At 47.2% G+C, this 21,416-nt stretch overlaps 2 protein-coding genes across 3 annotated transcripts; both read right to left on the bottom strand.

Annotated features, from left to right (window-relative positions):
• Positions 1 to 524: 524 nt before the first annotated feature.
• Positions 525 to 21,062, bottom strand: SURF4 (surfeit 4). 2 transcript variants are annotated; one of them, XM_069986351.1, is made up of 6 exons: positions 20,921 to 21,062; positions 6,544 to 6,730; positions 5,576 to 5,652; positions 4,156 to 4,199; positions 1,973 to 2,159; positions 525 to 1,875 (listed from the first exon to the last, which is right to left on the bottom strand). In XM_069986351.1, exons 1-6 carry the CDS (start codon positions 20,966 to 20,968, stop codon positions 1,609 to 1,611), a joined length of 810 nt encoding a protein of 269 aa, XP_069842452.1. In that variant the 5' UTR covers positions 20,969 to 21,062; the 3' UTR covers positions 525 to 1,608. The 2 variants fall into 2 exon arrangements, with proteins under 2 accessions (XP_069842452.1, XP_069842453.1); XM_069986352.1 differs by lacking the exon at positions 20,921 to 21,062 and adding an exon at positions 7,615 to 8,888.
• On the bottom strand, positions 13,613 to 15,561 carry LOC138803043 (lamina-associated polypeptide 2, isoforms alpha/zeta-like). The gene is made up of 2 exons (XM_069986870.1): positions 14,817 to 15,561; positions 13,613 to 14,727 (listed from the first exon to the last, which is right to left on the bottom strand). The coding sequence occupies exons 1-2, from the start codon at positions 14,864 to 14,866 to the stop codon at positions 13,614 to 13,616; spliced, it is 1,164 nt and encodes a 387-aa protein (XP_069842971.1). The 5' UTR covers positions 14,867 to 15,561; the 3' UTR covers position 13,613.
• Positions 21,063 to 21,416: the final 354 nt, after the last annotated feature.

Below are 21,416 nucleotides of genomic sequence, written 5' to 3' on the forward strand. Positions count from 1 at the left end.
CTAGGAAATAGAGTTTGGAGTTCTGGCCTTCATGTATCCTTATGATGCCCGGAGCTCAGAAACTGTTTGAGCTACTGTACTGACACAGCACGTTCCTGCATATGGAGAGGACTGGAGAGAGAACTGATGACCAAACAATTGTTTGTCTGCCAGTTATTTAAGGTGTTTAGTCACCTTTATGGGAGCAAGCCACAGCCATTAGTCTTCAGAGTGAGTCTTAGATTACAGGCGCTCTTCACTCTATAGAGATGAGTCCTTCTATCCCTATCTTGTGCCCACAGATAGAGGTGACCCCATAATATAATGAAAACCTCCTAAATAACCCCTCAGTGTAAACAGCAGCTGATAGGTTTCATGTTCTGGGTGGCCCTGTAATGCACCTTACTCTTATCCCCTCTGATGCATTTAAAAAGTCCAGACACTGGCTCAGTAATGAAGCTGTATGAGACAGAAGTCCTAAAAACAGAAGGATGGGGATAGGATGGATAGTTATATGTGGATCAATGAACGAAACAGAGGAAACGTAAGAATTCAGACTGGTTTCATATTTGGCCAATATGTCGAGAACAACAGGGACAATAAGAAGACGACCGTGAACGAGCGAGACACTTCTATGCAAGAAATTTGGTTTTGGCAACTTATACAAATGGCTACCTGGCCAGACTTTGCCTGACCATTTCTAACCAAGGTGCTTAGTAATAAGAGATGATAGCGGCTTTAAGGGGCCAATCAACCTAAAAAGAGAAATCAATCTAACAATGTAGCACTGTGCGGCCATTCTGGAGGTTCATCATTGCAGATATACAGGAATCCATGGGAAAGACATTCTGCTGGGCACCCAGTCGGTCATCCCTTGAAGGAACACTACAGTCGGCTTATCTCTAATAGGAAATGGCTGACAACAGGGAACAGTAGATTGCATTCAACTGCACAGCAAATCGAGATAAAGTCATACTTTAGATTTAGTGTCCCTTTAAGACTATGTGACATCACAGCACAGGCTTCCATTGACCAGTGATGAGGGAATCATGCAGAGTCCAGGAGGAGAAGAAAAAAAAAAGTACATAGCGCCAACACCTGGCAGATATAGTATTAAATTATTAACAAAAAAAACTGCACTCCAAACAGGAAAACTAGGATCTACACTTGCTGTCATCCCAGTACTGCACACACAGAACCCCAGTCCAGGGTTATGTGAATCTCTACAGAACGGCTTCAGAGCCAGAGGCCGAGCCCTGTGGTCAGTGTACTGGTGTCTGGCTCTGAAATCCACATGGAAAAAAAATACAGTTAAAAAACACGTAAAGCAGAGCGACAATCAGTATACTGCATTCTGCATGGTACAGAGTCTTGTAATGTTCTCTGAATCAGGCGACTCCAACCAGCTGGTGTGATCAGTGGAGGATGGTTCCTACAGTGCACTGCTGCGGGATTGGCAGACCGCAGGACTCCAGTGGTGGAAAACAAAGGGGACAGTAGAAAAAAAAAAAATAATAATAATGAAAAAAAAAAAAAAAAAAAGAATGGAAAGAGGAGGGAGATGTTGTAGCAGGACTCTGCTTCATCCAGGACATTCTACACGACTCCACGTGAGGTATAGGGCACAGACTACCACTCCTTTTTCTTTTCGTCCATGGAGACCCCACCGGGTCCCAAGGCCACCACTAGGAGAAGTCCGCCGATGACAGACATGGTCTGAAAGAAGTCGTATTTTAGGAAGTCGTGCATGGGTTTGTAGGCTGGGATACTCCAGAAAGCGTTAAAGTAGACGTTGATGGCGAAGAGCCAAACCACCAAGGTCAGGGCCGCCAACTTTGTCTTGAAACCGATCGCCACTAGGATGATTAAGGCTGTGCCCACCATGTTCTGTAGAATCTAAGAGGGGAGGGAGGAGAGAAATAAGTGACAAGTGGCATTTACTAAGTGACCAGGTAAAGCGGATAAGGTCAGCATAACGTGACATGAGACTTACAGAGAAGAAGCTTGCGTCAAAGTGCAGCAGGGTCATGAACATGAGGACCAGCAGCACGCGCCCACCAAGCTGCATGTACTGCTTCGGGGAGCTCTCGCCCATGGTGGGCACTCCAGCAAACATGCTTTTTCCTTCCGACCGAGACTCAGCTAAAAGTAGTAAGAGTCCTCCTCCTAGAGCAAGGTTCCTGGAGGAGAAAGAACATGAACTCCGGTTAGTTTACAATCGATAGCTGGAAAGAAATCTATATAAAAGGGGCAAGCTAACAAAAAGGGATTTTACTCTACCCCGTCCAGTGGAATCTTATCCTCCCTGCACAGTGATTGGCCCCTGAGGTCCTCCCACACCGGACAGGACGCAGACTACACAGGAATCAGTGTACAGTGTATGAGAGGGTGAGGCGAGGGTCTGGCCAGGGGTAGACTGCAGCCTGTTCTACTCCAAATACAGGAGGCTTTCACACAGAGGGCATTGTGCGAATTCTAAGAGGCACTAGGATTAGGAAGAGGGATTTGCAGTATTGGGCTATGTTCACACTACGTTTTCACAGCTCCATTAAACCCTTTTTTCACCTAGAGACCCAGATGAGCCCTTATTTTTTATTAATAATTTTTTTTTTTTTTTTTTTTTACACAGATACTAGAAGTCCCCCTGGGGTTGGTGTTAGGGTTATTCCCCCTGAGGGACTTCTAATATCACTACTGTGATCTCTCATAGAGATCTATACAGTATAGATATACTGTATAGATCCATGTGATCTGTGTTCTATTGCTCTCGGCCGCTGCAGCCGAAAGCAATAGAATACCAAGTCGGAATCAGCGCCATTACGGCGCCGACCCCAGCCGAGTAAAGATGCGGAGATTGCTCCTCCGCGATCACATCGCGGAGGGGCAATCCCCCCACTACACCACCAATGATGGGAGACAGCAGCCATTTAGATGCAGCTGTCAACTTTGACAGCTGCATCTAAATGCCAAATTAGCGGGCACGGCGATCAGACCGTGCCCTTTAATAGCTGTGGTCCCGGGCTGCATATAGCACCCGGGATTGTGACGGTTCATAGCGGGGTTGCCGCACGACCCCCCTCTGAACTAATCTAGCCACACCAGGACGTACAGTAACGTCCTGGTGGGTCTAGGGGTTAAAAGTCTAAAATGAGTCTAAAATGACGGATGTCATTTAGCAGTCTGGCCTCCCCTTAGTGCAATGGTGGCTGCTGGTACATTATTCTAGTTGCCCTTTGCTTGTGTCTTTAATTGAAAAGTCCATTGAACTTAGTAAAAACGGTGAAAGAACAGTGAAAAAAGAAAAACTGTGCCTGATGTCTGCGGTTGGCCAAAGATGTCCAAAAATAATTGTCATGACCATTATTTTGGACGTCCGCACAGACAACATCCATTATTTTATACACTGTGTGCATTGGACGTCCGTCATCCCATTGACTTCAATGCATTGCAGTGAAGTCAATTTAATTGCGGCAAAAACAGACGTCTTTTTAAATAGCAAAAGCCTTTTCTCTATTTTCGACGTTGTGTGAACATAGCCATGAACAGCAGTGCCCTCTACTATAACCATACAGTATGCCAGCATTATAGGAAGGTTTATCTAGGAGTTTGTTTAGTTTTCTACTCTGTGGACAAAAAGATGAAGGACACTTTGGCGCACCAATAGAGTCTCAGGTGTCAAACTCAGGCCCTCCAGCTGTTACAAAACTACAATTCCATCATTCCTGGGCAGCCAAAGCTAAAGCTCTATACCAGGCATGATGGGAGTTGTAGCTTTGCAGCAGCTGGAGGGCCGGAGTTTGACACCTGTGATCATGACAGATGAGACCCCTGCTGAGGATGCTGTGGGCTCAGCTCCCCATTCCATGCTATCACTATGCCCCATTAAGAACCAGATGCCAGACCTATTTTTTTTTTTTTTTTTTTTTATATATATATATATAATTTTTCTCCCTTGGATTCTAGTTTGAAAATAGCTTGTATAAATACACAAAGATAGGGAAAGAAAACTATATATATATATATATATATATATATATATATATATATATATATATATATATATATATATATATATATATAAAAAAAAAAAAAAAAAAAAAAAAAAAGGTGGAGGTCATCGTGGGACATGACTATAGCTGTGGTTGTGTTTTATAGGATCTCCTGATGGGCACCTACCTCATTAAAAACTTCAGGTCCCACAGGATACTGTATGCAATAGTCTGCGGTGAGAGAAAACACAGATTACACAAAGCTGAATATCACTGTAATATATAATAAAATATAACCCAAATCAATCCACAAAAAACTGACTGCAAGGAGGTGGGTAATGGATCCCAAAGAGGTCCATTCTGTGGGGTCCTAATCATCCCAACAGGATCATGATTAGAGATGAGCGAACCGGGTTTGGATTTGAGTCGATCCCAAATATGCTATATTTTGGGGGGAGTTTAGGACCACCCCAACCCAAAGTGTGCCTCAATCTCTAGCTGTCAATCAAATCTGACTTGTTCCTTCTATTGACTCTAAGGGCCCTTTTACACAGAAAGATTATCGGCCAAAGATTTGAAGCCAAAGCCAGAAATGGAATTGAAAAGAGAAATCTCAGGCTTTCCTTTATACCTGATCTCTGTTTATAGTCTGTTCCTGGTTTTGGCTTCAAATCTTTGGCAGATAATCTGTCAAATAATCTTTGTGTAAAAGGGCCTTAATGGAACAAGTGAGATTGTCCTGCTGGCTGGTGAGTGGAGAGCATTGCCGTGAAGTCCCCCTGGTAATCGATGATCACAGCAGGGCTCAGGACTGAAACAATACAATGTAAACTTCTGACAAGTCTGCATTAAAGGTGAAATCCACCAAGGGGAAAAAAACTGGAGTCAGAAAGTTATACAAATTCTTTCCAGTCTGACACAGCGCTCTCTGCTGCCACCTCTGTCCATGCAGGAACTGTCCAGAGCAGCAGAGGTTTTCTATGGGGATTTGATACTGCTCTGGACAGTTCCTGACATGGACAGAGGTGGCAGCAGAGAGCACTGTGTCAGACTGGAGAGAATACATCACTTCCTGCAGGACATGCAGCAGCTGGTAAGTACTGCAAGACTGGAGATTGTTTAATAGAAGTAATTTAAATATTTGTATAACTTTCTGACACCAGTACCCCTTTAAGTCAAAAGTTTATATGAACAGCTGTAGCACTGTAAAAAGTCCCTGTTACTTTCACAAACTTTTTGATATGTCACACAGAAATGTCAAAAGTTTTAAAATGGTCGGGGTGTTCAGACCCCCAGTGATTGTTAGAGTCAGGTGATGCGAGTGGCTGAGCGCTTCACTTCCTGGAGACGGTCTCCCTAAACTTACAATGAAGCCCGTCTCCTACAGAGATATGTGGGGTGAAGTGCCCAGCTGCGCTCTTCTCCTGGCTCGATTGATCAAAAACTTTCACATGTCTGTGCAACATGTCAAAGGTTTTATTGAAGTGACAAGGACATTATATACTATATATTATAGTTTATGGCAGCGTCTCTTTTTAATAGGTTGTCAATGAAGGGGGAAAAAAATGCAGTAAGTGGCCTCTAGCAGGGGCCTAGGAGGTTCTCACCTGCATTGCTATGATTCCAAACAATCCAAAGCAGGCGTACTGTACAAAGTTACGACTCAGGACCAATATGCAGCCACCTGGAGGATACAAATACAGATTAAGGACAATGTAAAAGCGTTACAGAACAGGAGACATGTCCCTTCCCAGTAACCTGATCTGCAGATCTTTTTGTACTTTATATTTGCATACAAGTGTATTACATAGGAGGGCTGAGAAATCTGCACCATTACTATCCATGTGTCAGCAGAATACAGGCTGCAGACGAGACGCTAGAACAGGCAGCATGGAATCTGATCTCCCTGAAGCTCCATGGCCATGGCTGAAGAGCCACTTCAGCCATGGCCGCCCTAAGATCTCAACATCAAGGCTACTGCATGACAGATTATATCAAGGTTTACAACTGGATGATGCATAATGCCTTAAAGGGGCACACCGGAGAAAAATATTTTTTCAAATCAACTGGTGTCAGAAAGTTATACAGATTTATAAATTATTTCTATATAAAAATAAATAAATAACGTCTTCCAGTACTTACCAGCTGCTGTATGCCCTGCAGTAAGTGGTGTATATTCCTTCCAGTCTGACACAGTACTCTCTGCTGCCACCTCTGTCCATGTCAGGAACTGCTCTGTCCAGAGCAGTCGCATAGAACCATAGTACCATAGAAAACCTCTCCTGCTCTAGAGAGTTCCTGACATGGAAGCAGAGAGCACTGTGTCAGACTGGAAAGAATACACCACTTCCTGCAGGACATACAGCAACTGATAAGTACTGGAAGACTGGAGATTTTAAAATAAAAGTAATTTACAAATCTGCACAACTTTTTTTGACAACAAATATATATATATATATATATATATATATATATATATATATATATATATATATAAAAAACATTTTTCTTCTTCTCCGGAGTCCTCCTTTAAAGTCACTTCAAACTTTAGTAACCTGACAGTACTGTAACTCACCCAACTGCCCTATTAAGTTAATAAGGACAAAGATGGTGGCCAAGAAGTAGCCGCAGCTCCAGGTGGCCTCTATGTAATCTCTCTGCTCGCTCCACTGGAACCACATGCGGATGCCATCTTCCAGGAATGTGCTGATGAGACAGAGGCGAGCGATGTGCGGTAGGTACTGCTTCGTAACCCGCAGGAACTGCAGAGAGAAGAGGGTCGGTTATGTCATATATACAAGTATGCATCATATATAAAGGGAAGAATAAGGGTACTATAACACGGAACGATATTCAGCCGAATCAGTGCTATCCGGCCGATTATCGTTCCGTGTTACGAACACAACGATCAGCCGATAATCGTTGTCATCGGCTGATCTTTGATATAGGTTCTGACCTATAATTGTCGGCCACCGACCGCGCACCGCTACGTGTAACAGCGGTGCGCGGCTGACGATTTGCAAAATAAATACCTTACCTATCCACGGTCCAGGGCTCCTCTTCTCCCCGGGTCCCGCGTGCTGCAGCTTCAGAGCGGCCTGTCTTAGCTGACAGGCCGCTCAGCCAATCACAGGCCGGGACCACCGCAGCCAGTGATTGGCCGAGCGGTCTGTCAGTTAAGACAGGCCGCTCTGAAGCTCCAGCGCGGGACCCAAAGAGAAGTAGACCGCAAGAGGAGCCCTGGACTCGGGATAGGTAATGTATGCCAGTTTAGCAAGGACATCGATAACGATGTCCATGCAGTCCTTGTTAAACGATCATCAGGCCGTGTAATAGGCCCAGTAAACGAGCACCGATCTAGCAGATCGGCGCTCGTTTACTGTTATTATCAGGCCTCCATCGGCCCGTGTAATAACACCCTAAGGCTGTGTCCTCTCCAGGGTGCCAGGGGGACAATAGGTGATAATCAGCTGATGGGTGGGGGTCCCACAGATCACGTATCCTTGTGGACTCACCAGGAGAGGTCTGGAATAACATAGTCCTGAGTGAGTCTCACAGCACACTCACTACAAGCTGACAACCAATTCATTAGATTCGGATTAGGTGAATCTTACAGATATCTAGACCTAAAGATAAGCGCACTCACGTCCGATCGTCCAGTGGCTGAAGAAGTTGGCTACAGTCCTAAGGAGTCTGGAGGGAGTCCATGTATACGGCCTATGGGCTGCATGCTATCGTTGCACTCCTCTCTATCTAGAACCGGTTTAATGGGCTGTACGTCATGCACACACACAAGGGTCACACTCACTCCAAGCAGCTGCAATACAGAAGGTTAGGTGGCTCCATGGTACCAGGCAATCCCCATGAAAGCCGAGATTCCCCTTACACAGTCAGGACATTCCAGGCCGGACGGATCACCTTCCACCATGACAAGGAAATAGAACACAGGTTTACTAGTGCTGTAGGCATGTCCACCAGTGTGTAGTATGCCCGTGCCCTGCCCCCAACCAAGGGGAAACAGTCATCAAGGCTGTCATCTGACACCCTGCTTAATGCTGAGGTAATGGTGGGGAAGCCAGATATTAAAGGGGATGTACAAGATTACAAAGAAAAAAAGAAAAACACACAACAAAACATTGATGCCACTTGGGTTGCAATACCAGACACGGCCTATGGGCAAGGGGGCGCTATTGCCAAAAATGTGAAATTCTCTTTTTTAACCCTCACTAATAGACTTCATGGCCCAATTGCAGCTATTTATCTAGTTATAATGATACAGGAGTGCGACAGCACCCCTGGAGGGCAGACAGAGGAATGCGCGTCACATTATCGCTCCACTTCAAGGCCGGGAGGGGGTCTGGGTTTGGGCTATTTTCATCATCTGCAGGGTGTTGTGGGTGACAGGAGACACACTTGGCATGCAGCAGGCTCTAATACTTAGCACTCGGACGGCCTCTAACACTGACCGCTGCCGCCTGGAAGAGAAGGAGAGAAGAACGTGACCTCAGACTACATATAGACACATGGAGGCAATGGGCTTAAAGGGGCAGTCTGGCATTCAGAAGAGCAGATTTGCAGTTGTGCTCATCCTGAGCCTCCTGGTTCATGTTGCCACCAATGTAAGACTGCGACTCTGTATGACGATACTGACTGGAATACTGGATGACAAACCCAGCAATGGCAGCATCACATGTCTGTCAGCCATCTAACAAAACAGCAGAAAACCCATAGCAACCAATCAGCGATCAGCTTTCATTTCTTATACCGCCCTGGAGAACTAAAAGCAGAGCTGTGATTGGTTTCCACGGGCAACAGCACAGGTCTAAGAGGAAAAAGTGGCGTCTGTCAGGGCATGATGGGAGTTGTAGTTCTGCAATAGCTGGAGAAGCAGAGGTTGGGTAACACTGGTTGCAACAAAGACAACTTTCCATCTAGACCAATCACAGCACAGCTTTCACTTTCCAGGAGTTTATGGAATACAAGGAATGCTGTGATTGGTTGCTATGGGTAACTGGGAGCACTGTGAGAAGTGAAAGCTGTGCTATGATAGGGTAAGAAAAACACCAATCAGAGCACAGCTTTTATTTCTCACAGTGCTCTTTGTTGCCAATAGTAACCAATTACAGCACTCCTTTCACTTTTTAGGAGTTTAAGAAATGAAAGCTGTGCTGTGATTGGTTGCTATGTGGAACAAGGACAGTTCTCGTCTTAGTTCCCCATAGCAACCAAAGACAGTTCTCGTCTTAGTTCCTTATAGCAACCAAAGTCAGTTCTAGTCTTAGTTCCCCATAGCAACCAAATATAGTTCTCGTCTTAGTTCCCCATAGCAACCAAAGTCAGTTCTCGTCTTAGTTCCCCATAGCAACCAAAGACAGTTCTCGTCTTAGTTCCCCATAGCAACCAAAGACAGTTCTCGTCTTAGTTCCCCATAGCAACCAAAGACAGTTCTCGTCTTAGTTCCCCATAGCAACCAATCACAGCACAGCTTTCACGTCTTAAAATCCTGAAAACTAAAATCTGTGCAGTGATTGGTTGCTAGGGGCAAGAAAGACAGTTTGAACCCTCTCTCCAGCTGTTGCAAAACTACATCCTCCATCATGTCTGACAGCCTAAGAGGAGTTGTAGTGGTGCAAAAGCTCAGGAGCCACAGGTTGGGGAACTAGAAACTCTGCCCCATAAGCTGAGCAGCCATGTTATTGGCTACCTCACACTATATGGCTCCCAGTCCTGCGCTCCCCATCTCACATCCCCGATTCCACCATTACCCGGAGCCATGTAAATACAATCCGCCGCCTGGCACCCGCTGTGTCGCTCAATACAGTCTCTTTATTTTACGGCAAATACTAAAAATTAAGCGAGTGCTAGAAAGTGCCTCATTAACGCAGCGGAGGTGATTGTGAGTCAGTGGGTTTCCAGGAAACCGCCATGATGAACATCTGCCGGGCGTCAGCACAGATAAGGGATAAATATTTAGTGACATGTGTTAACCCTTGAAGTCCTTGACAGATAAAGCCGCTGCTCTAGATAGAAAGGGTGACGGAACTACTTCTAGCGATGACGTGACACGCAAATTATTCCACCTATAGGATTGTGAATGTATTAGAGCAGTGGTGATGTATCATACGGCATGCACCATCTTTATCTGACTCTGTCAGGACCAAATGCAGTACATAAGGTGTTATCCGAAAAAATAGCGCCACCCTTTACCTTAGTTTGTGTGCGGTATTGCAGCTCACTTCCATTGAAGTGAATAGAGCCAAGCTGTAATACCCCAAACAACCTGATAACAGGGTGGCGCTGTTAGAGGGGTTTCCAGGATTTTAAGAAAATTGCTTACAGAAAACGGAAATTACTTACGGTAATGATGTTTCCCGGAGTACATGACAGCACCAACCAGAGAGAGAGAGGGACCCCGCCTCCCCAGGGACAGGAACCTGAAGAGATAAAAGAGCAGGCCCTCCTCTTCCTCCTCAGTGAATTTCCGAGACCAAAGAGAGCCTGAATTATTAGTTACAACAACCTCTTATAACCGTACCCCTATCACCAATTCCGACATTAACACCCTGTGAACACCCTAGTGCCAACAGAAGCCGAACAGAAAAGAAAAGAAAAGAAAAGGGTGGGTTATACCATGGTGCTGTCATGTACTCCGGGAAACATCATTACCGTAAGTAATTTCCGTTTTCCCCCTCGACATGACAGCACCAACCAGAGAGAATACCAGAGATGGAATTTTAGGGAGGGACCACCGCTTGTAACACCTTTCTCCCAAAAGCAAGCTCCGAGGCAGAAGAAAGATCTAACCGATAGTGACGAAAAAAAGTGTGTGGTGACGACCATACTGCCGCCTTGCAAATTTGATCTAGCGAGGCGTCTCCCCTTTCGGCCCAGGAGGTGGCCACTGCCCGAGTAGAGTGGGCCTTTACAGAGAGAGGAGGAGACAGACCAGAAGACGAGTAACACATACATATAGCCTGCCTAATCCACCTAGCTAGGGTCCCCCTAGACACCTTATCACCCTTATTAGGACCCGCAAACTGTATAAACAGGGAATTTGTCTTTCTAAACTGCTTTGTTATTTCTAAGTACTTAATCACTGTCCTCCTTACATCCAGCAAGTGAAATTCTTTTTCCCTATCATTCCTGGGATTATCACAGAAGGATGGGAGGACTATTTCTTGTGTTTGGTGGAAATTAGAGACTACCTTCGGTAAAAAAGAGGGGTCTGGTTTAAAGATAATTCTATCTGAAAGTATTCTTGTGTAAGGTTCTGAACTAGACAGGTGGACTAACTCACAAACCCTTCTGGCTGAAGTAATTGCCACAAGCAAGGCTGTTTTCCACGTTAAAATCTTAAGGGAAGCTTTCGTCAATGGCTCGAAGGGCCCTTTAATTAAGGCATTTAGGACCACATTTAGGTCCCATGGAGGAGTTTTATTCACTACCCTGGGACATATTTTTACTAAAGCTCTAAAAAAACGCATAATCCAAGGATGTCTGGCTAGCTGTTGATCATACAATGCCCCTAGCGCAGACACCTGTACTTTCAGGGTTGCTGGTTTTAACCCCTTCTCCAACCCTTTCTGTAAGAAATCAAGAATCTTCGCTATATTTGGACTACTAAAATCTAACTGTCTTGTTCCCACAAAATTAAAGAAAGTTTTCCAGATTCTGAAATAAATCTTGCAGGTAATCGGCTTTCTGCTCAGCTGCAAGGTAGAAATTACCGAATCTGATAACCCCTTGCTCTTAAGAATCATCCTCTCAAGAGCCAAGCCGTCAAGTGTAGATGTTGTGCTTGTGGATGCAGAATCGGGCCCTGAGATAGTAGGTCTGGTAGTTCTGGCAGCACCCACGGATCCGCAATTGACAAATCTCTGAGGGCTGAGAACCAGGCCCTGCGCGGCCAAAACGGGGCGATCAGAATGACTCTCGCTTGATCCTGTCTGATTTTCCTTAACACCCTTGGGAGAATGGCTATTGGCGGGAAGGCATACGCTAGATCCCACCCCCATGTCTGTGACAGGGCGTCCACCGCCATCGGCTTGTCCATGGGGGACAGTGAGTAGAACCGATCTATCTGCCGATTCTCCCTGGTTGCAAATAAATCCACCTCCGGACTTCCCCACAGACGCACAATCTTTTGGAAGATTTGTCGGCTCAACTTCCATTCTCCCTGTTTTAAACGATTTCTGCTTAAGTAGTCCGCCCTTATGTTTTGCGATCCCTTTAGATGGACAGCCGAGAGGCTTAGGAGATTTATTTCTGCAAAGGCAAAAATTTTATAAGACAGATTCAATAAACTCTTACTTCTTGTGGTACCCTGCCTGTTTATTATGGCAACCGCTGTGGAGTTGTCTGTAAGCACATTAATATTTGAGTTCTTAATATACTCCTCTGACCTCTTAAGAGCCTCACTGATTGCTGCCAACTCTCTAAAATTTGATGATCTTTCCTCAAAGGAACTATCCCATGATCCTTGAAAATCCAAACTACCTAAGTGGGCTCCCCAACCTGAGGGGCTGGCATCTGTAGTGATGACTAAAGGACATTTCCTGACCCAGGATAACCCCACTGAAAGATGCTCTGTCTTCAACCACCAGGATAAACTTTTCACAACCTCCTTTGTCAACACTATGGATCTATCTAGCCCTCCCGGGGATCCGTCCCAAAGATCTAGGAGGTATGTCTGAAGGGGCCTGGAGTGTGTCTGTGCCCATGGGACTGCCGGAATAGCTGCCGTAAATAACCCCAGCAAGGACATACCCCTTCTGATTGTGAGCCTGGGATTTCTTACTGCCAGCGACACTGTGGATTGTATTTTCTGGATCTTTTCTTCTGGCAGAAAAGACCTTTGAACAGAAGAATCTAAAACGATCCCCAGAAACTTTTTCCTTTGCGCTGGAGACAAAAAAGATTTTTCATAATTTACAATCCATCCCAGCCTACCTAGGATGGCTAAAGTTCTATCTACTAGTGACTGTAATAACTCTGCTGATTCAGCCACCAACAAAAAATCGTCTAAATAAGGGATGAACAGACCTGGCCCTTCCCTGACATGCGCTGCCATCTCTGCCACGATTTTGGTGAACACCCTGGGTGCTATCGCTATGCCGAAGGGAAGAGCCTGGAACTGAAGGTGAAACAAAGAACCATTTATACATATAGCAATACGTAGGTACTTCTGAAATTGTGAGTGTATAGGGACATGCAAGTAGGCATCCTTTAAGTCAATAGATGCCATAAAACAATCTTTGCTAAGTAAATTAACCGTAGACTTGACCGTCTCCATCTTAAATTTTTGGTATCTTAGATACTTATTTAATGGTTTTAAATTAATGATAACTCTATAGGAGCCATCCGGTTTCTGGATCAAAAAAAGGCTAGAGTAGAAGCCATGACACCTTTCAGCCTCTGGCACTGGTACCAGGACATTTTTATTTATCAAAGAAATAACTTCCCCCTCTAAGGTCTTCTGACCTATTTCTCCCATGTGACTTCTTGTCACCAAAAACCGGGTAGGGGGTAATGATACAAAATCAAAACTAACTCCTTCTCTAATATAACTGAGAACCCAACTGCTACCGCAGATCTTTTCCCATTCACTAAAAAAAAAACTTCAATCTGCCTCCTACTTGCTCTGAATTATTGGCCGGCTGGCTTCTTCCCCATGTCCGATTTCTGGTTGAAGAGGTATCCCCTAGCTCTGGATGCCCCTCTTCCTCTTGATCTATCTGCAGCTCGACCCCGGAAGTTTCCCCTTCCTTGTACCCGAAAGGACTGGAACCTTCCTGGTTGATAAGTAGAGGGAAAACCTTTCTTTTTGTCCCCTGCTTTTTCTAATAAATCTTCTAGCACCGAACCAAATAATGTATTTCCCTCACAGGGAATGTTACATAATTTTGTCTTGGCCACAGCATCTCCGGCCCAATTCTTTAACCATATGGCCCTCCTGGCTGAATTGGATAGGGCTGCGGATCTTGCGGAAAACCGCAAGGCATCCGCAGACGCATCCGCTAAAAAGGATGCTGATTTTTTTAGCCTGGGCAGGGATGCTAACAGATTTTCTCTAGACTCGCCAGACTGCAGCCCTTCCTCCATCTGTGCCAACCATAATAACATAGCCCTAGCTACACAAGTGCTTGCTACACTCGGCTTAAAGGACTCTGTTGTGGCTTCCCAAGCTCTCTTTAAGAACCCCTCCGCTTTTTTGTCCATTGGGTCCTTCAAGGTGCCCAGATCTTCAAACGGGAGAGTTCCCTTTTTTGAGACTTTGGCAATGGCCACATCTATTTTTGGGGGATGGACCCACCCTGGATTTTCTGAGTCGTTAAAAGGGTATTTCCTTTTTACCGCTCTGGGCACAAACCCCTTTCTATCAGGCTTGGACCATTCCCTCTTAATAAGGGCTGATATGCTTCTGTGGACTGGAAAGACTACTTTCTTTTTCTCCTCTAGCCCCCCAAACATGATATCTTGGATTGACTTAGGCGCTACTTGTTCCTCCAGCTGCATAGTAGCTCGGACCTCTTTAACTAAAAAGTCCACATCCTCTAAGGGGCACAATGGCTTCCCTCCAGCATCTTCCTCTGGCACATTAGCTTCCTCTATTTCAGAGGTATTATTTTCTGCCCCATCCGTCTCCTGATCGGAATAACCCGCACCTGCATGCGAGGGGCCCGCAGCCTCCACAACCAGAGGGGCTGCCACAGGTGGGACTACTTTTAGAGAGTTCTGGATTTCCGTTTTAATCAACTCCCTAAAAATAGGAAAAACACAAAAAACGCCTTAGCTATGTGCTGACTTTTCACCAGCAATATACTGGGCAACAACAGAGGAATCACTCACTTCATGGATGCTAGCAAGGTAGACATATTAGGGACTTCTGCTGACACCATCTTGCTCACACAGGAGTCACATGTAGGACGATCCAAATCAGCCGGTAACCTGACTTTACAAATCCTACATTCTTTCTTAGTAGATTTTGAGGACCTCTTAACCTCCTCTTCCTAAGAAAACACCATATTGTCAGCTCCCTGAGAGATTTTTTGTCTTACCTCCGAGTGACCCTCAGCCCCCTGGTACCCTGGGTTTTTCTGCCGTCCGCTCCGATTCCTTTCTTTCACTCATCGCTGCGTCTCGTGACCGGCCTTCTCACCCCCAACTGCCTGCGCCACACTCTCGCCTTTATGACACCACGAGCGCTCCTCACTGAAGAGCCTCCGGCATCCGGCGCTCTTCCGGCGTGTGACGCGGCTTCCGGAACTTCCAGACGCGTCACCGCGCGTCACTTCCGGAAGTTCCGACACTAGGCCTCAATCCTCCGGACCCTCCGGCGCGCCACAGCGCTTCCCCGGAGCTCCGATACTGCGTCCGGCCTGACTGGGAACCGATCCCGATGTCTCCTCAGTCTCCGGGGTGAGTAGGACTTAGGCCGAACTACGGCCTCTAGAGCATCCCCCTCAGCTTACAGCCCCAGGGAATAGAGGGAGCTCCGGTCTCCTACTCCTTCAGGCTTCCCGCAGGGACAGGAAACCACTGAGGAGGAAGAGGAGGGCCTGCTCTTTTATCTCTTCAGGTTCCTGTCCCTGGGGAGGCGGGGTCCCTCTCTCTCTCTGGTTGGTGCTGTCATGTCGAGGGGGAAATAACCATTACTCACCCGTAAATCCCTGACTGCTCTGGCGCTACCATGAAGTCCTTCGAGGTACTGCAACAAGGAATACAATGCTGCAGCTGGTCGCAGACCTCCATGACCAGGCCACTGATTGGCTGCAGCATCACATGTATGATGCACTTTGTTCAGGACCAGCTGGGACCATGGAACTTTTCCAGCTGTAACTTTCTTAAATTCCTGGAAAGCCCCTTTAAAGGGGTTATCCGCCCAAATTTTTTTTCTTCTTTCAAATCATCTGGTGCCAGAAAGTTCCAAAGATTTGTGATTTAATTCTATTATAAAATCTCAAGCCTTTCAGTACTTATCAACTGCTGTATGTCCTGCAGGAAGTGGTGGATTCTTTCCTGTCTGGACAGCAGGCGAGGTTTACCATGGGGATTTGCTACTGCTTCGGACAGTTCCTGACATGGACAGAGGTGGCAGCAGAGAGCACTGTGTTAGATTGGAGAGGATACACCACTTGCTGCAGGACATACAGTAGCTGATAAGTACTGGAAGAGATTTTTAATAGAAGTAAATGACAAATCTCTGGCACTTTCTGGCAGCAGTTTATTTGAAAGAATAAAAAAATTGGGTGAACAACCCCTTTAAGGCCATGGCTGTGGTTGTCATGAACCATTACCCATCTTGTACCCAGTGCCCGGCTGGCATCATCTACTATAAATAAGCAGTAGGGAATCCTTCCCAGACGTACAATTAGAGCAAACACTTATATACGGTAAATTAAATCCACACAAGGGATAGAAGACACTGGATAAATAAACAGCCGACTCCCTGGGAAAGGAGGAGACACAGGACAGGTACAGACAGGCGGCAGATTCCACCCCCGGCCCATAACCTGGTGCAGTATGCCACCCCCCATGGGAGCCGCACAGGAGCGCACACTCATACAACCAGTATGGAAATCAGCGCAGAGAGTGTGCAAGGTGTCAGAGAGTCACACCGGGAAATCCGGCCATCCTGCACACACATAGGGCGAGATTTGGGGGGGTTTACTGTTATACTGGGAGGTGGACAGATAGAGAGGTGCCTGGCATATTGACCTATTGATCAATACCCGTATACCATAACCGATGAGGTCCTGATACTATATACCCATCCATACCCGTATACTATAACTGATGAGGTCCTGATACTATATACCCATCCATACCCGTATACTATAACTGATGAGGTCCTGATACTATATACCCATCCATACCCGTATGCCATAACCGATGAGGTCCTGATACTATATACCCATCCATACCCGTATACCATAACCGATGAGGTCCTGATACTATATACCCATCCATACCCGTATACCATAACCGATGAGGTCCTGATACTATATACCCATCCATACCCGTATGCCATAACCGATGAGGTCCTGATACTATATACCCATCCATACCCGTATGCCATAACCGATGAGGTCCTGATACTATATACCCATCCATACCCGTATACCATAACCGATGAGGTCCTGATACTATATACCCATCCATACCCGTATACCATAACCGATGAGGTCCTGATACTATACCCATCCATACCCGTATACCATAACCGATGAGGTCCTGATACTATATACCCATCCATACCCGTATACCATAACCGATGAGGTCCTGATACTATATACCCATCCATACCCGTATACCATAACCGATGAGGTCCTGATACTATATACCCATCCATACCCGTATACCATAACCGATGAGGTCCTGATACTATATACCCATCCATACCCGTATACCATAACCGATGAGGTCCTGATACTATATACCCATCCATACCCGTATACCATAACCGATGAGGTCCTGATACTATATACCCATCCATACCCGTATACCATAACCGATGAGGTCCTGATACTATATACCCATCCATACCCGTATACCATAACCGATGAGGTCCTGATACTATATACCCATCCATACCCGTATACCATAACCGATGAGGTCCTGATACTATATACCCATCCATACCCGTATACCATAACCGATGAGGTCCTGATACTATATACCCATCCATACCCGTATACCATAACCGATGAGGTCCTGATACTATATACCCATCCATACCCGTATACCATAACCGATGAGGTCCTGATACTATATACCCATCCATACCCGTATACCATAACCGATGAGGTCCTGATACTATATACCCATCCATACCCGTATACCATAACCGATGAGGTCCTGATACTATATACCCATCCATACCCGTATACCATAACCGATGAGGTCCTGATACTATATACCCATCCATACCCGTATACCATAACCGATGAGGTCCTGATACTATATACCCATCCATACCCGTATACTATAACTGATGAGGTCCTGATACTATATACCCATCCATACTATATACCCATCCATACCCGTATACCATAACTGATGAGGTCCTGATACTATATACCCATCCATACCCGTATACCAGTATACTATTACCGATAAGGTCCCAATACTGTATACCTATCTATGCCCATATACCATTACCAATAATGGTCCTGTTACTATATACCCATCCATACCTGTATACCATTACCAATAAGGTGCTGATACTATATACCCACCCATGCCTGTACACCATTACTGGTACTATATACCTATCCATACCCGTATACCATTACTGATAAGGTCCTGATATTATATACCCATCCATACCCGTATACCATTACTGATAAGGTCCTGATACTATATACCTATCTATGCCCACATACTATTTCCGATAAGGTCCCGATATATACACATTATCTACTATATACCCATCCATGCCTGTGCACTATTCCCAATAAGGTCCTGATCATTGCCCTGATACTATGCCCACATGAGACCCATGCCCGTATACTACACTGAATTCACGTAATTAAGCTGCAACCTGTGGCTCTCCAGCTGTCGAAGAACTACAACTCCTAGCATGCTGGGAGTTGTAGTTTTGCAACAGCTAGAAAAGCATAGGTTGGCCATCACTGCCCTATATGCACAGCATGGCACAGCCGATGATGTACTCACACTGGCACCATACCCACTCCTGGCAGATGTGATAACTCATCTACCATCTCAGTCTCTGTAGATAACACTCACGTATAGGAGCGTGCACTACTATACCTGAGAGAGCCCGGGCACAGCTGTGGTGGGTGGCACACATGCAGAAACTAACTGGGCACATCGGGCATCAGCATTGAGTCACTGCATGGTGTAACCAAGGAGTCTGACACCTGCTGATTATCACATGTGCCCAGTACCCAGCATCTAATCTAATGCCAACCTAGAGGTATCAGTACTCCAGCACTCCTCTCTCAGCTCAGCACTGATGCCACTAAGATGGTGCCAGCATAGTGTTTTCTATATGTACCAGTCACCAATATGGTGGGCAAAAACAAGATGTCCTGACCTTCACTATATGATGCCAGCCTTCTTCTGCTCACTGTAAGAGGTGCCAACCTCTCTGTACCCAAACTGTTATAACTAAGGAAGCTAAGCCACATCGCATCCCTCTCAGTCACTATAAGGGATGCCAACCTCTCTATGCCCTCATCCAGTCACTACCACGAGTACCAGTCTTGTCTATACCTTGCTCCATTCTCAACACGTGCCAACCTTGTGCAGCCCCTACAATGGATGCCAGTCTCTCTCCCCCCCCCCCGGTCAGTCATTATAATAGATGCCAGTCTGTCTCTCCACCCCCGGTCAGTCATTATGGATGCCAGTCTCCCCCCCCTCCCCCAGTCAGTCATTATGGATGCCAGTCTCCCCCCCCCTCCTCCCAGTCAGTCATTATGGATGCCAGTCTCTCCGTCCCCGGTCAGTCATTATAATAGATGCCAGTCTGTCTCTCCTCCCCCCGGTCAGTCATTATGGATGCCAGCCCCCCCCTCCCCCGATCAGTCATTATGGATGCCAGTCTCCCCCCCACCTCCTCCCCCCAGTCAGTCATGATGGATGCCAGTCTGTCTGTCTCTGCTCTCTGTGATGGATGCCAGTCTGTCTGTCTCTGCTCTCTGTGATGGATGCCAGTCTGTCTGTCTCTGCTCTCTGTGATGGATGCCAGTCTGTCTGTCTCTGCTCTCTGTGATGGATGCCAGTCTGTCTGTCTCTGCTCTCTGTGATGGATGCCAGTCTGTCTGTCTCTGCTCTCTGTGATGGATGCCAGTCTGTCTGTCTCTGCTCTCTGTGATGGATGCCAGTCTGTCTGTCTCTGCTCTCTGTGATGGATGCCAGTCTGTCTGTCTCTGCTCTCTGTGATGGATGCCAGTCTGTCTGTCTCTGCTCTCTGTGATGGATGCCAGTCTGTCTGTCTCTGCTCTCTGTGATGGATGCCAGTCTGTCTGTCTCTGCTCTCTGTGATGGATGCCAGTCTGTCTGTCTCTGCTCTCTGTGATGGATGCCAGTCTGTCTGTCTCTGCTCTCTGTGATGGATGCCAGTCTGTCTGTCTCTGCTCTCTGTGATGGATGCCAGTCTGTCTGTCTCTGCTCTCTGTGATGGATGCCAGTCTGTCTGTCTCTGCTCTCTGTGATGGATGCCAGTCTGTCTGTCTCTGCTCTCTGTGATGGATGCCAGTCTGTCTGTCTCTGCTCTCTGTGATGGATGCCAGTCTGTCTGTCTCTGCTCTCTGTGATGGATGCCAGTCTGTCTGTCTCTGCTCTCTGTGATGGATGCCAGTCTGTCTCTGCTCTCTGTGATGGATGCCAGTCTGTCTCTGCTCTCTGTGATGGATGCCAGTCTGTCTCTGCTCTCTGTGATGGATGCCAGTCTGTCTGTCTCTGCTCTCTGTGATGGATGCCAGTCTGTCTCTGCTCTCTGTGATGGATGCCACTCTGTCTCTGCTCTCTGTGATGGATGCCACTCTGTCTCTGCTCTCTGTGATGGATGCCAGTCTGTCTCTGCCCTCTGTGATGGATGCCAGTCTGTCTCTGCTCTCTGTGATGGATGCCAGTCTGTCTCTGCTCTCTGTGATGGATGCCAGTCTGTCTCTGCTCTCTGTGATGGTCTCCCTGTGTGGCAGGCTGGTGCGGGCAGTGGCGCCCCCTATAGGCGGTGACAGGTCTCCCGGTACCAGGAGGAGGCGGCCCGCTGGGCTCTCGGGCTGTAGGCCCCCGGCTGTGCAGTGCGGCTCCCCAGTGCTCTCCTCCGGGGTCGGGGCCCCCAGCACCGCTGCCCGGGCCCCGCTCCATGTGTACCGGGCTCCGGGCCGCTCCATGTGCTGCACCCGGGGGGCGCCGGCTGTGTCCCCGGGAGGAGAGCGCTGTGGCCGCCGGAGGGACGGGACGTGTTCCCGGTGTCTCACCTGATCCGCGAAGTCCTCGGCGGTGCCCATCATGTCGTTGTTGCCCATGATCAGAGCCGGTGTCGGGCTGAGTGTCGCCCCTCCTCCCCGGACAGCAGCTGCTACTCCCCGGCCTGCCACGTAGGCCAAGCCTTAAAGGGCCGGACACCGGGGGGCGGGGTCACCGAGGGGGCGGGGCCGGGGAGGGGACGAGGGAACGGAGACCGGGCAGGGGGCAGAGAGAGGACAACAGAGGGGCAGAGAGGGGGCAACAGAGGGGCAGAGAGGGGGCAACAGAGGGGCAGAGAGGGGGCAACAGAGGGGCAGTGATTACCAGAGGGGACGGGGACCGGGCAGGGGGCAGAGAGGGGGCAACACAGGGGGCAGTAATATACCAGGGGGGCAGATAGGGGGAAACACAGGGGGCAGTGATGGGGCAGAGAGGGGGCAACACAGGGGGCAGTAATATACCAGGGGGGCAGATAGGGGGAAACACAGGGGGCAGTGATGGGGCAGA

Source organism: Dendropsophus ebraccatus, chromosome 10, assembly GCF_027789765.1.
Source record: "Dendropsophus ebraccatus isolate aDenEbr1 chromosome 10, aDenEbr1.pat, whole genome shotgun sequence".
NCBI classification, from domain to species: domain Eukaryota; kingdom Metazoa; phylum Chordata; class Amphibia; order Anura; family Hylidae; genus Dendropsophus; species Dendropsophus ebraccatus.

Coding starts and splice junctions, on each gene's coding strand:
- LOC138803043 (XM_069986870.1), bottom strand. CDS start 14,866: ATGGTGTCAGCAGAAGTCCCTAATATGTCTACCTTGCTAGCATCCATG. Junction 14,728..14,816: donor ACCTTGCTAGCATCCATGAA/GTGAGTGATTCC, acceptor TCCTATTTTTAG/GGAGTTGATTAAAACGGAAA.
- SURF4 (XM_069986351.1), bottom strand. CDS start 20,968: ATGGGCAACAACGACATGATGGGCACCGCCGAGGACTTCGCGGATCAG. Junction 6,731..20,920: donor CCGAGGACTTCGCGGATCAG/GTGAGACACCGG, acceptor TTCTCTCTGCAG/TTCCTGCGGGTTACGAAGCA. Junction 5,653..6,543: donor TAACTTAATAGGGCAGTTGG/GTGAGTTACAGT, acceptor TGTATCCTCCAG/GTGGCTGCATATTGGTCCTG.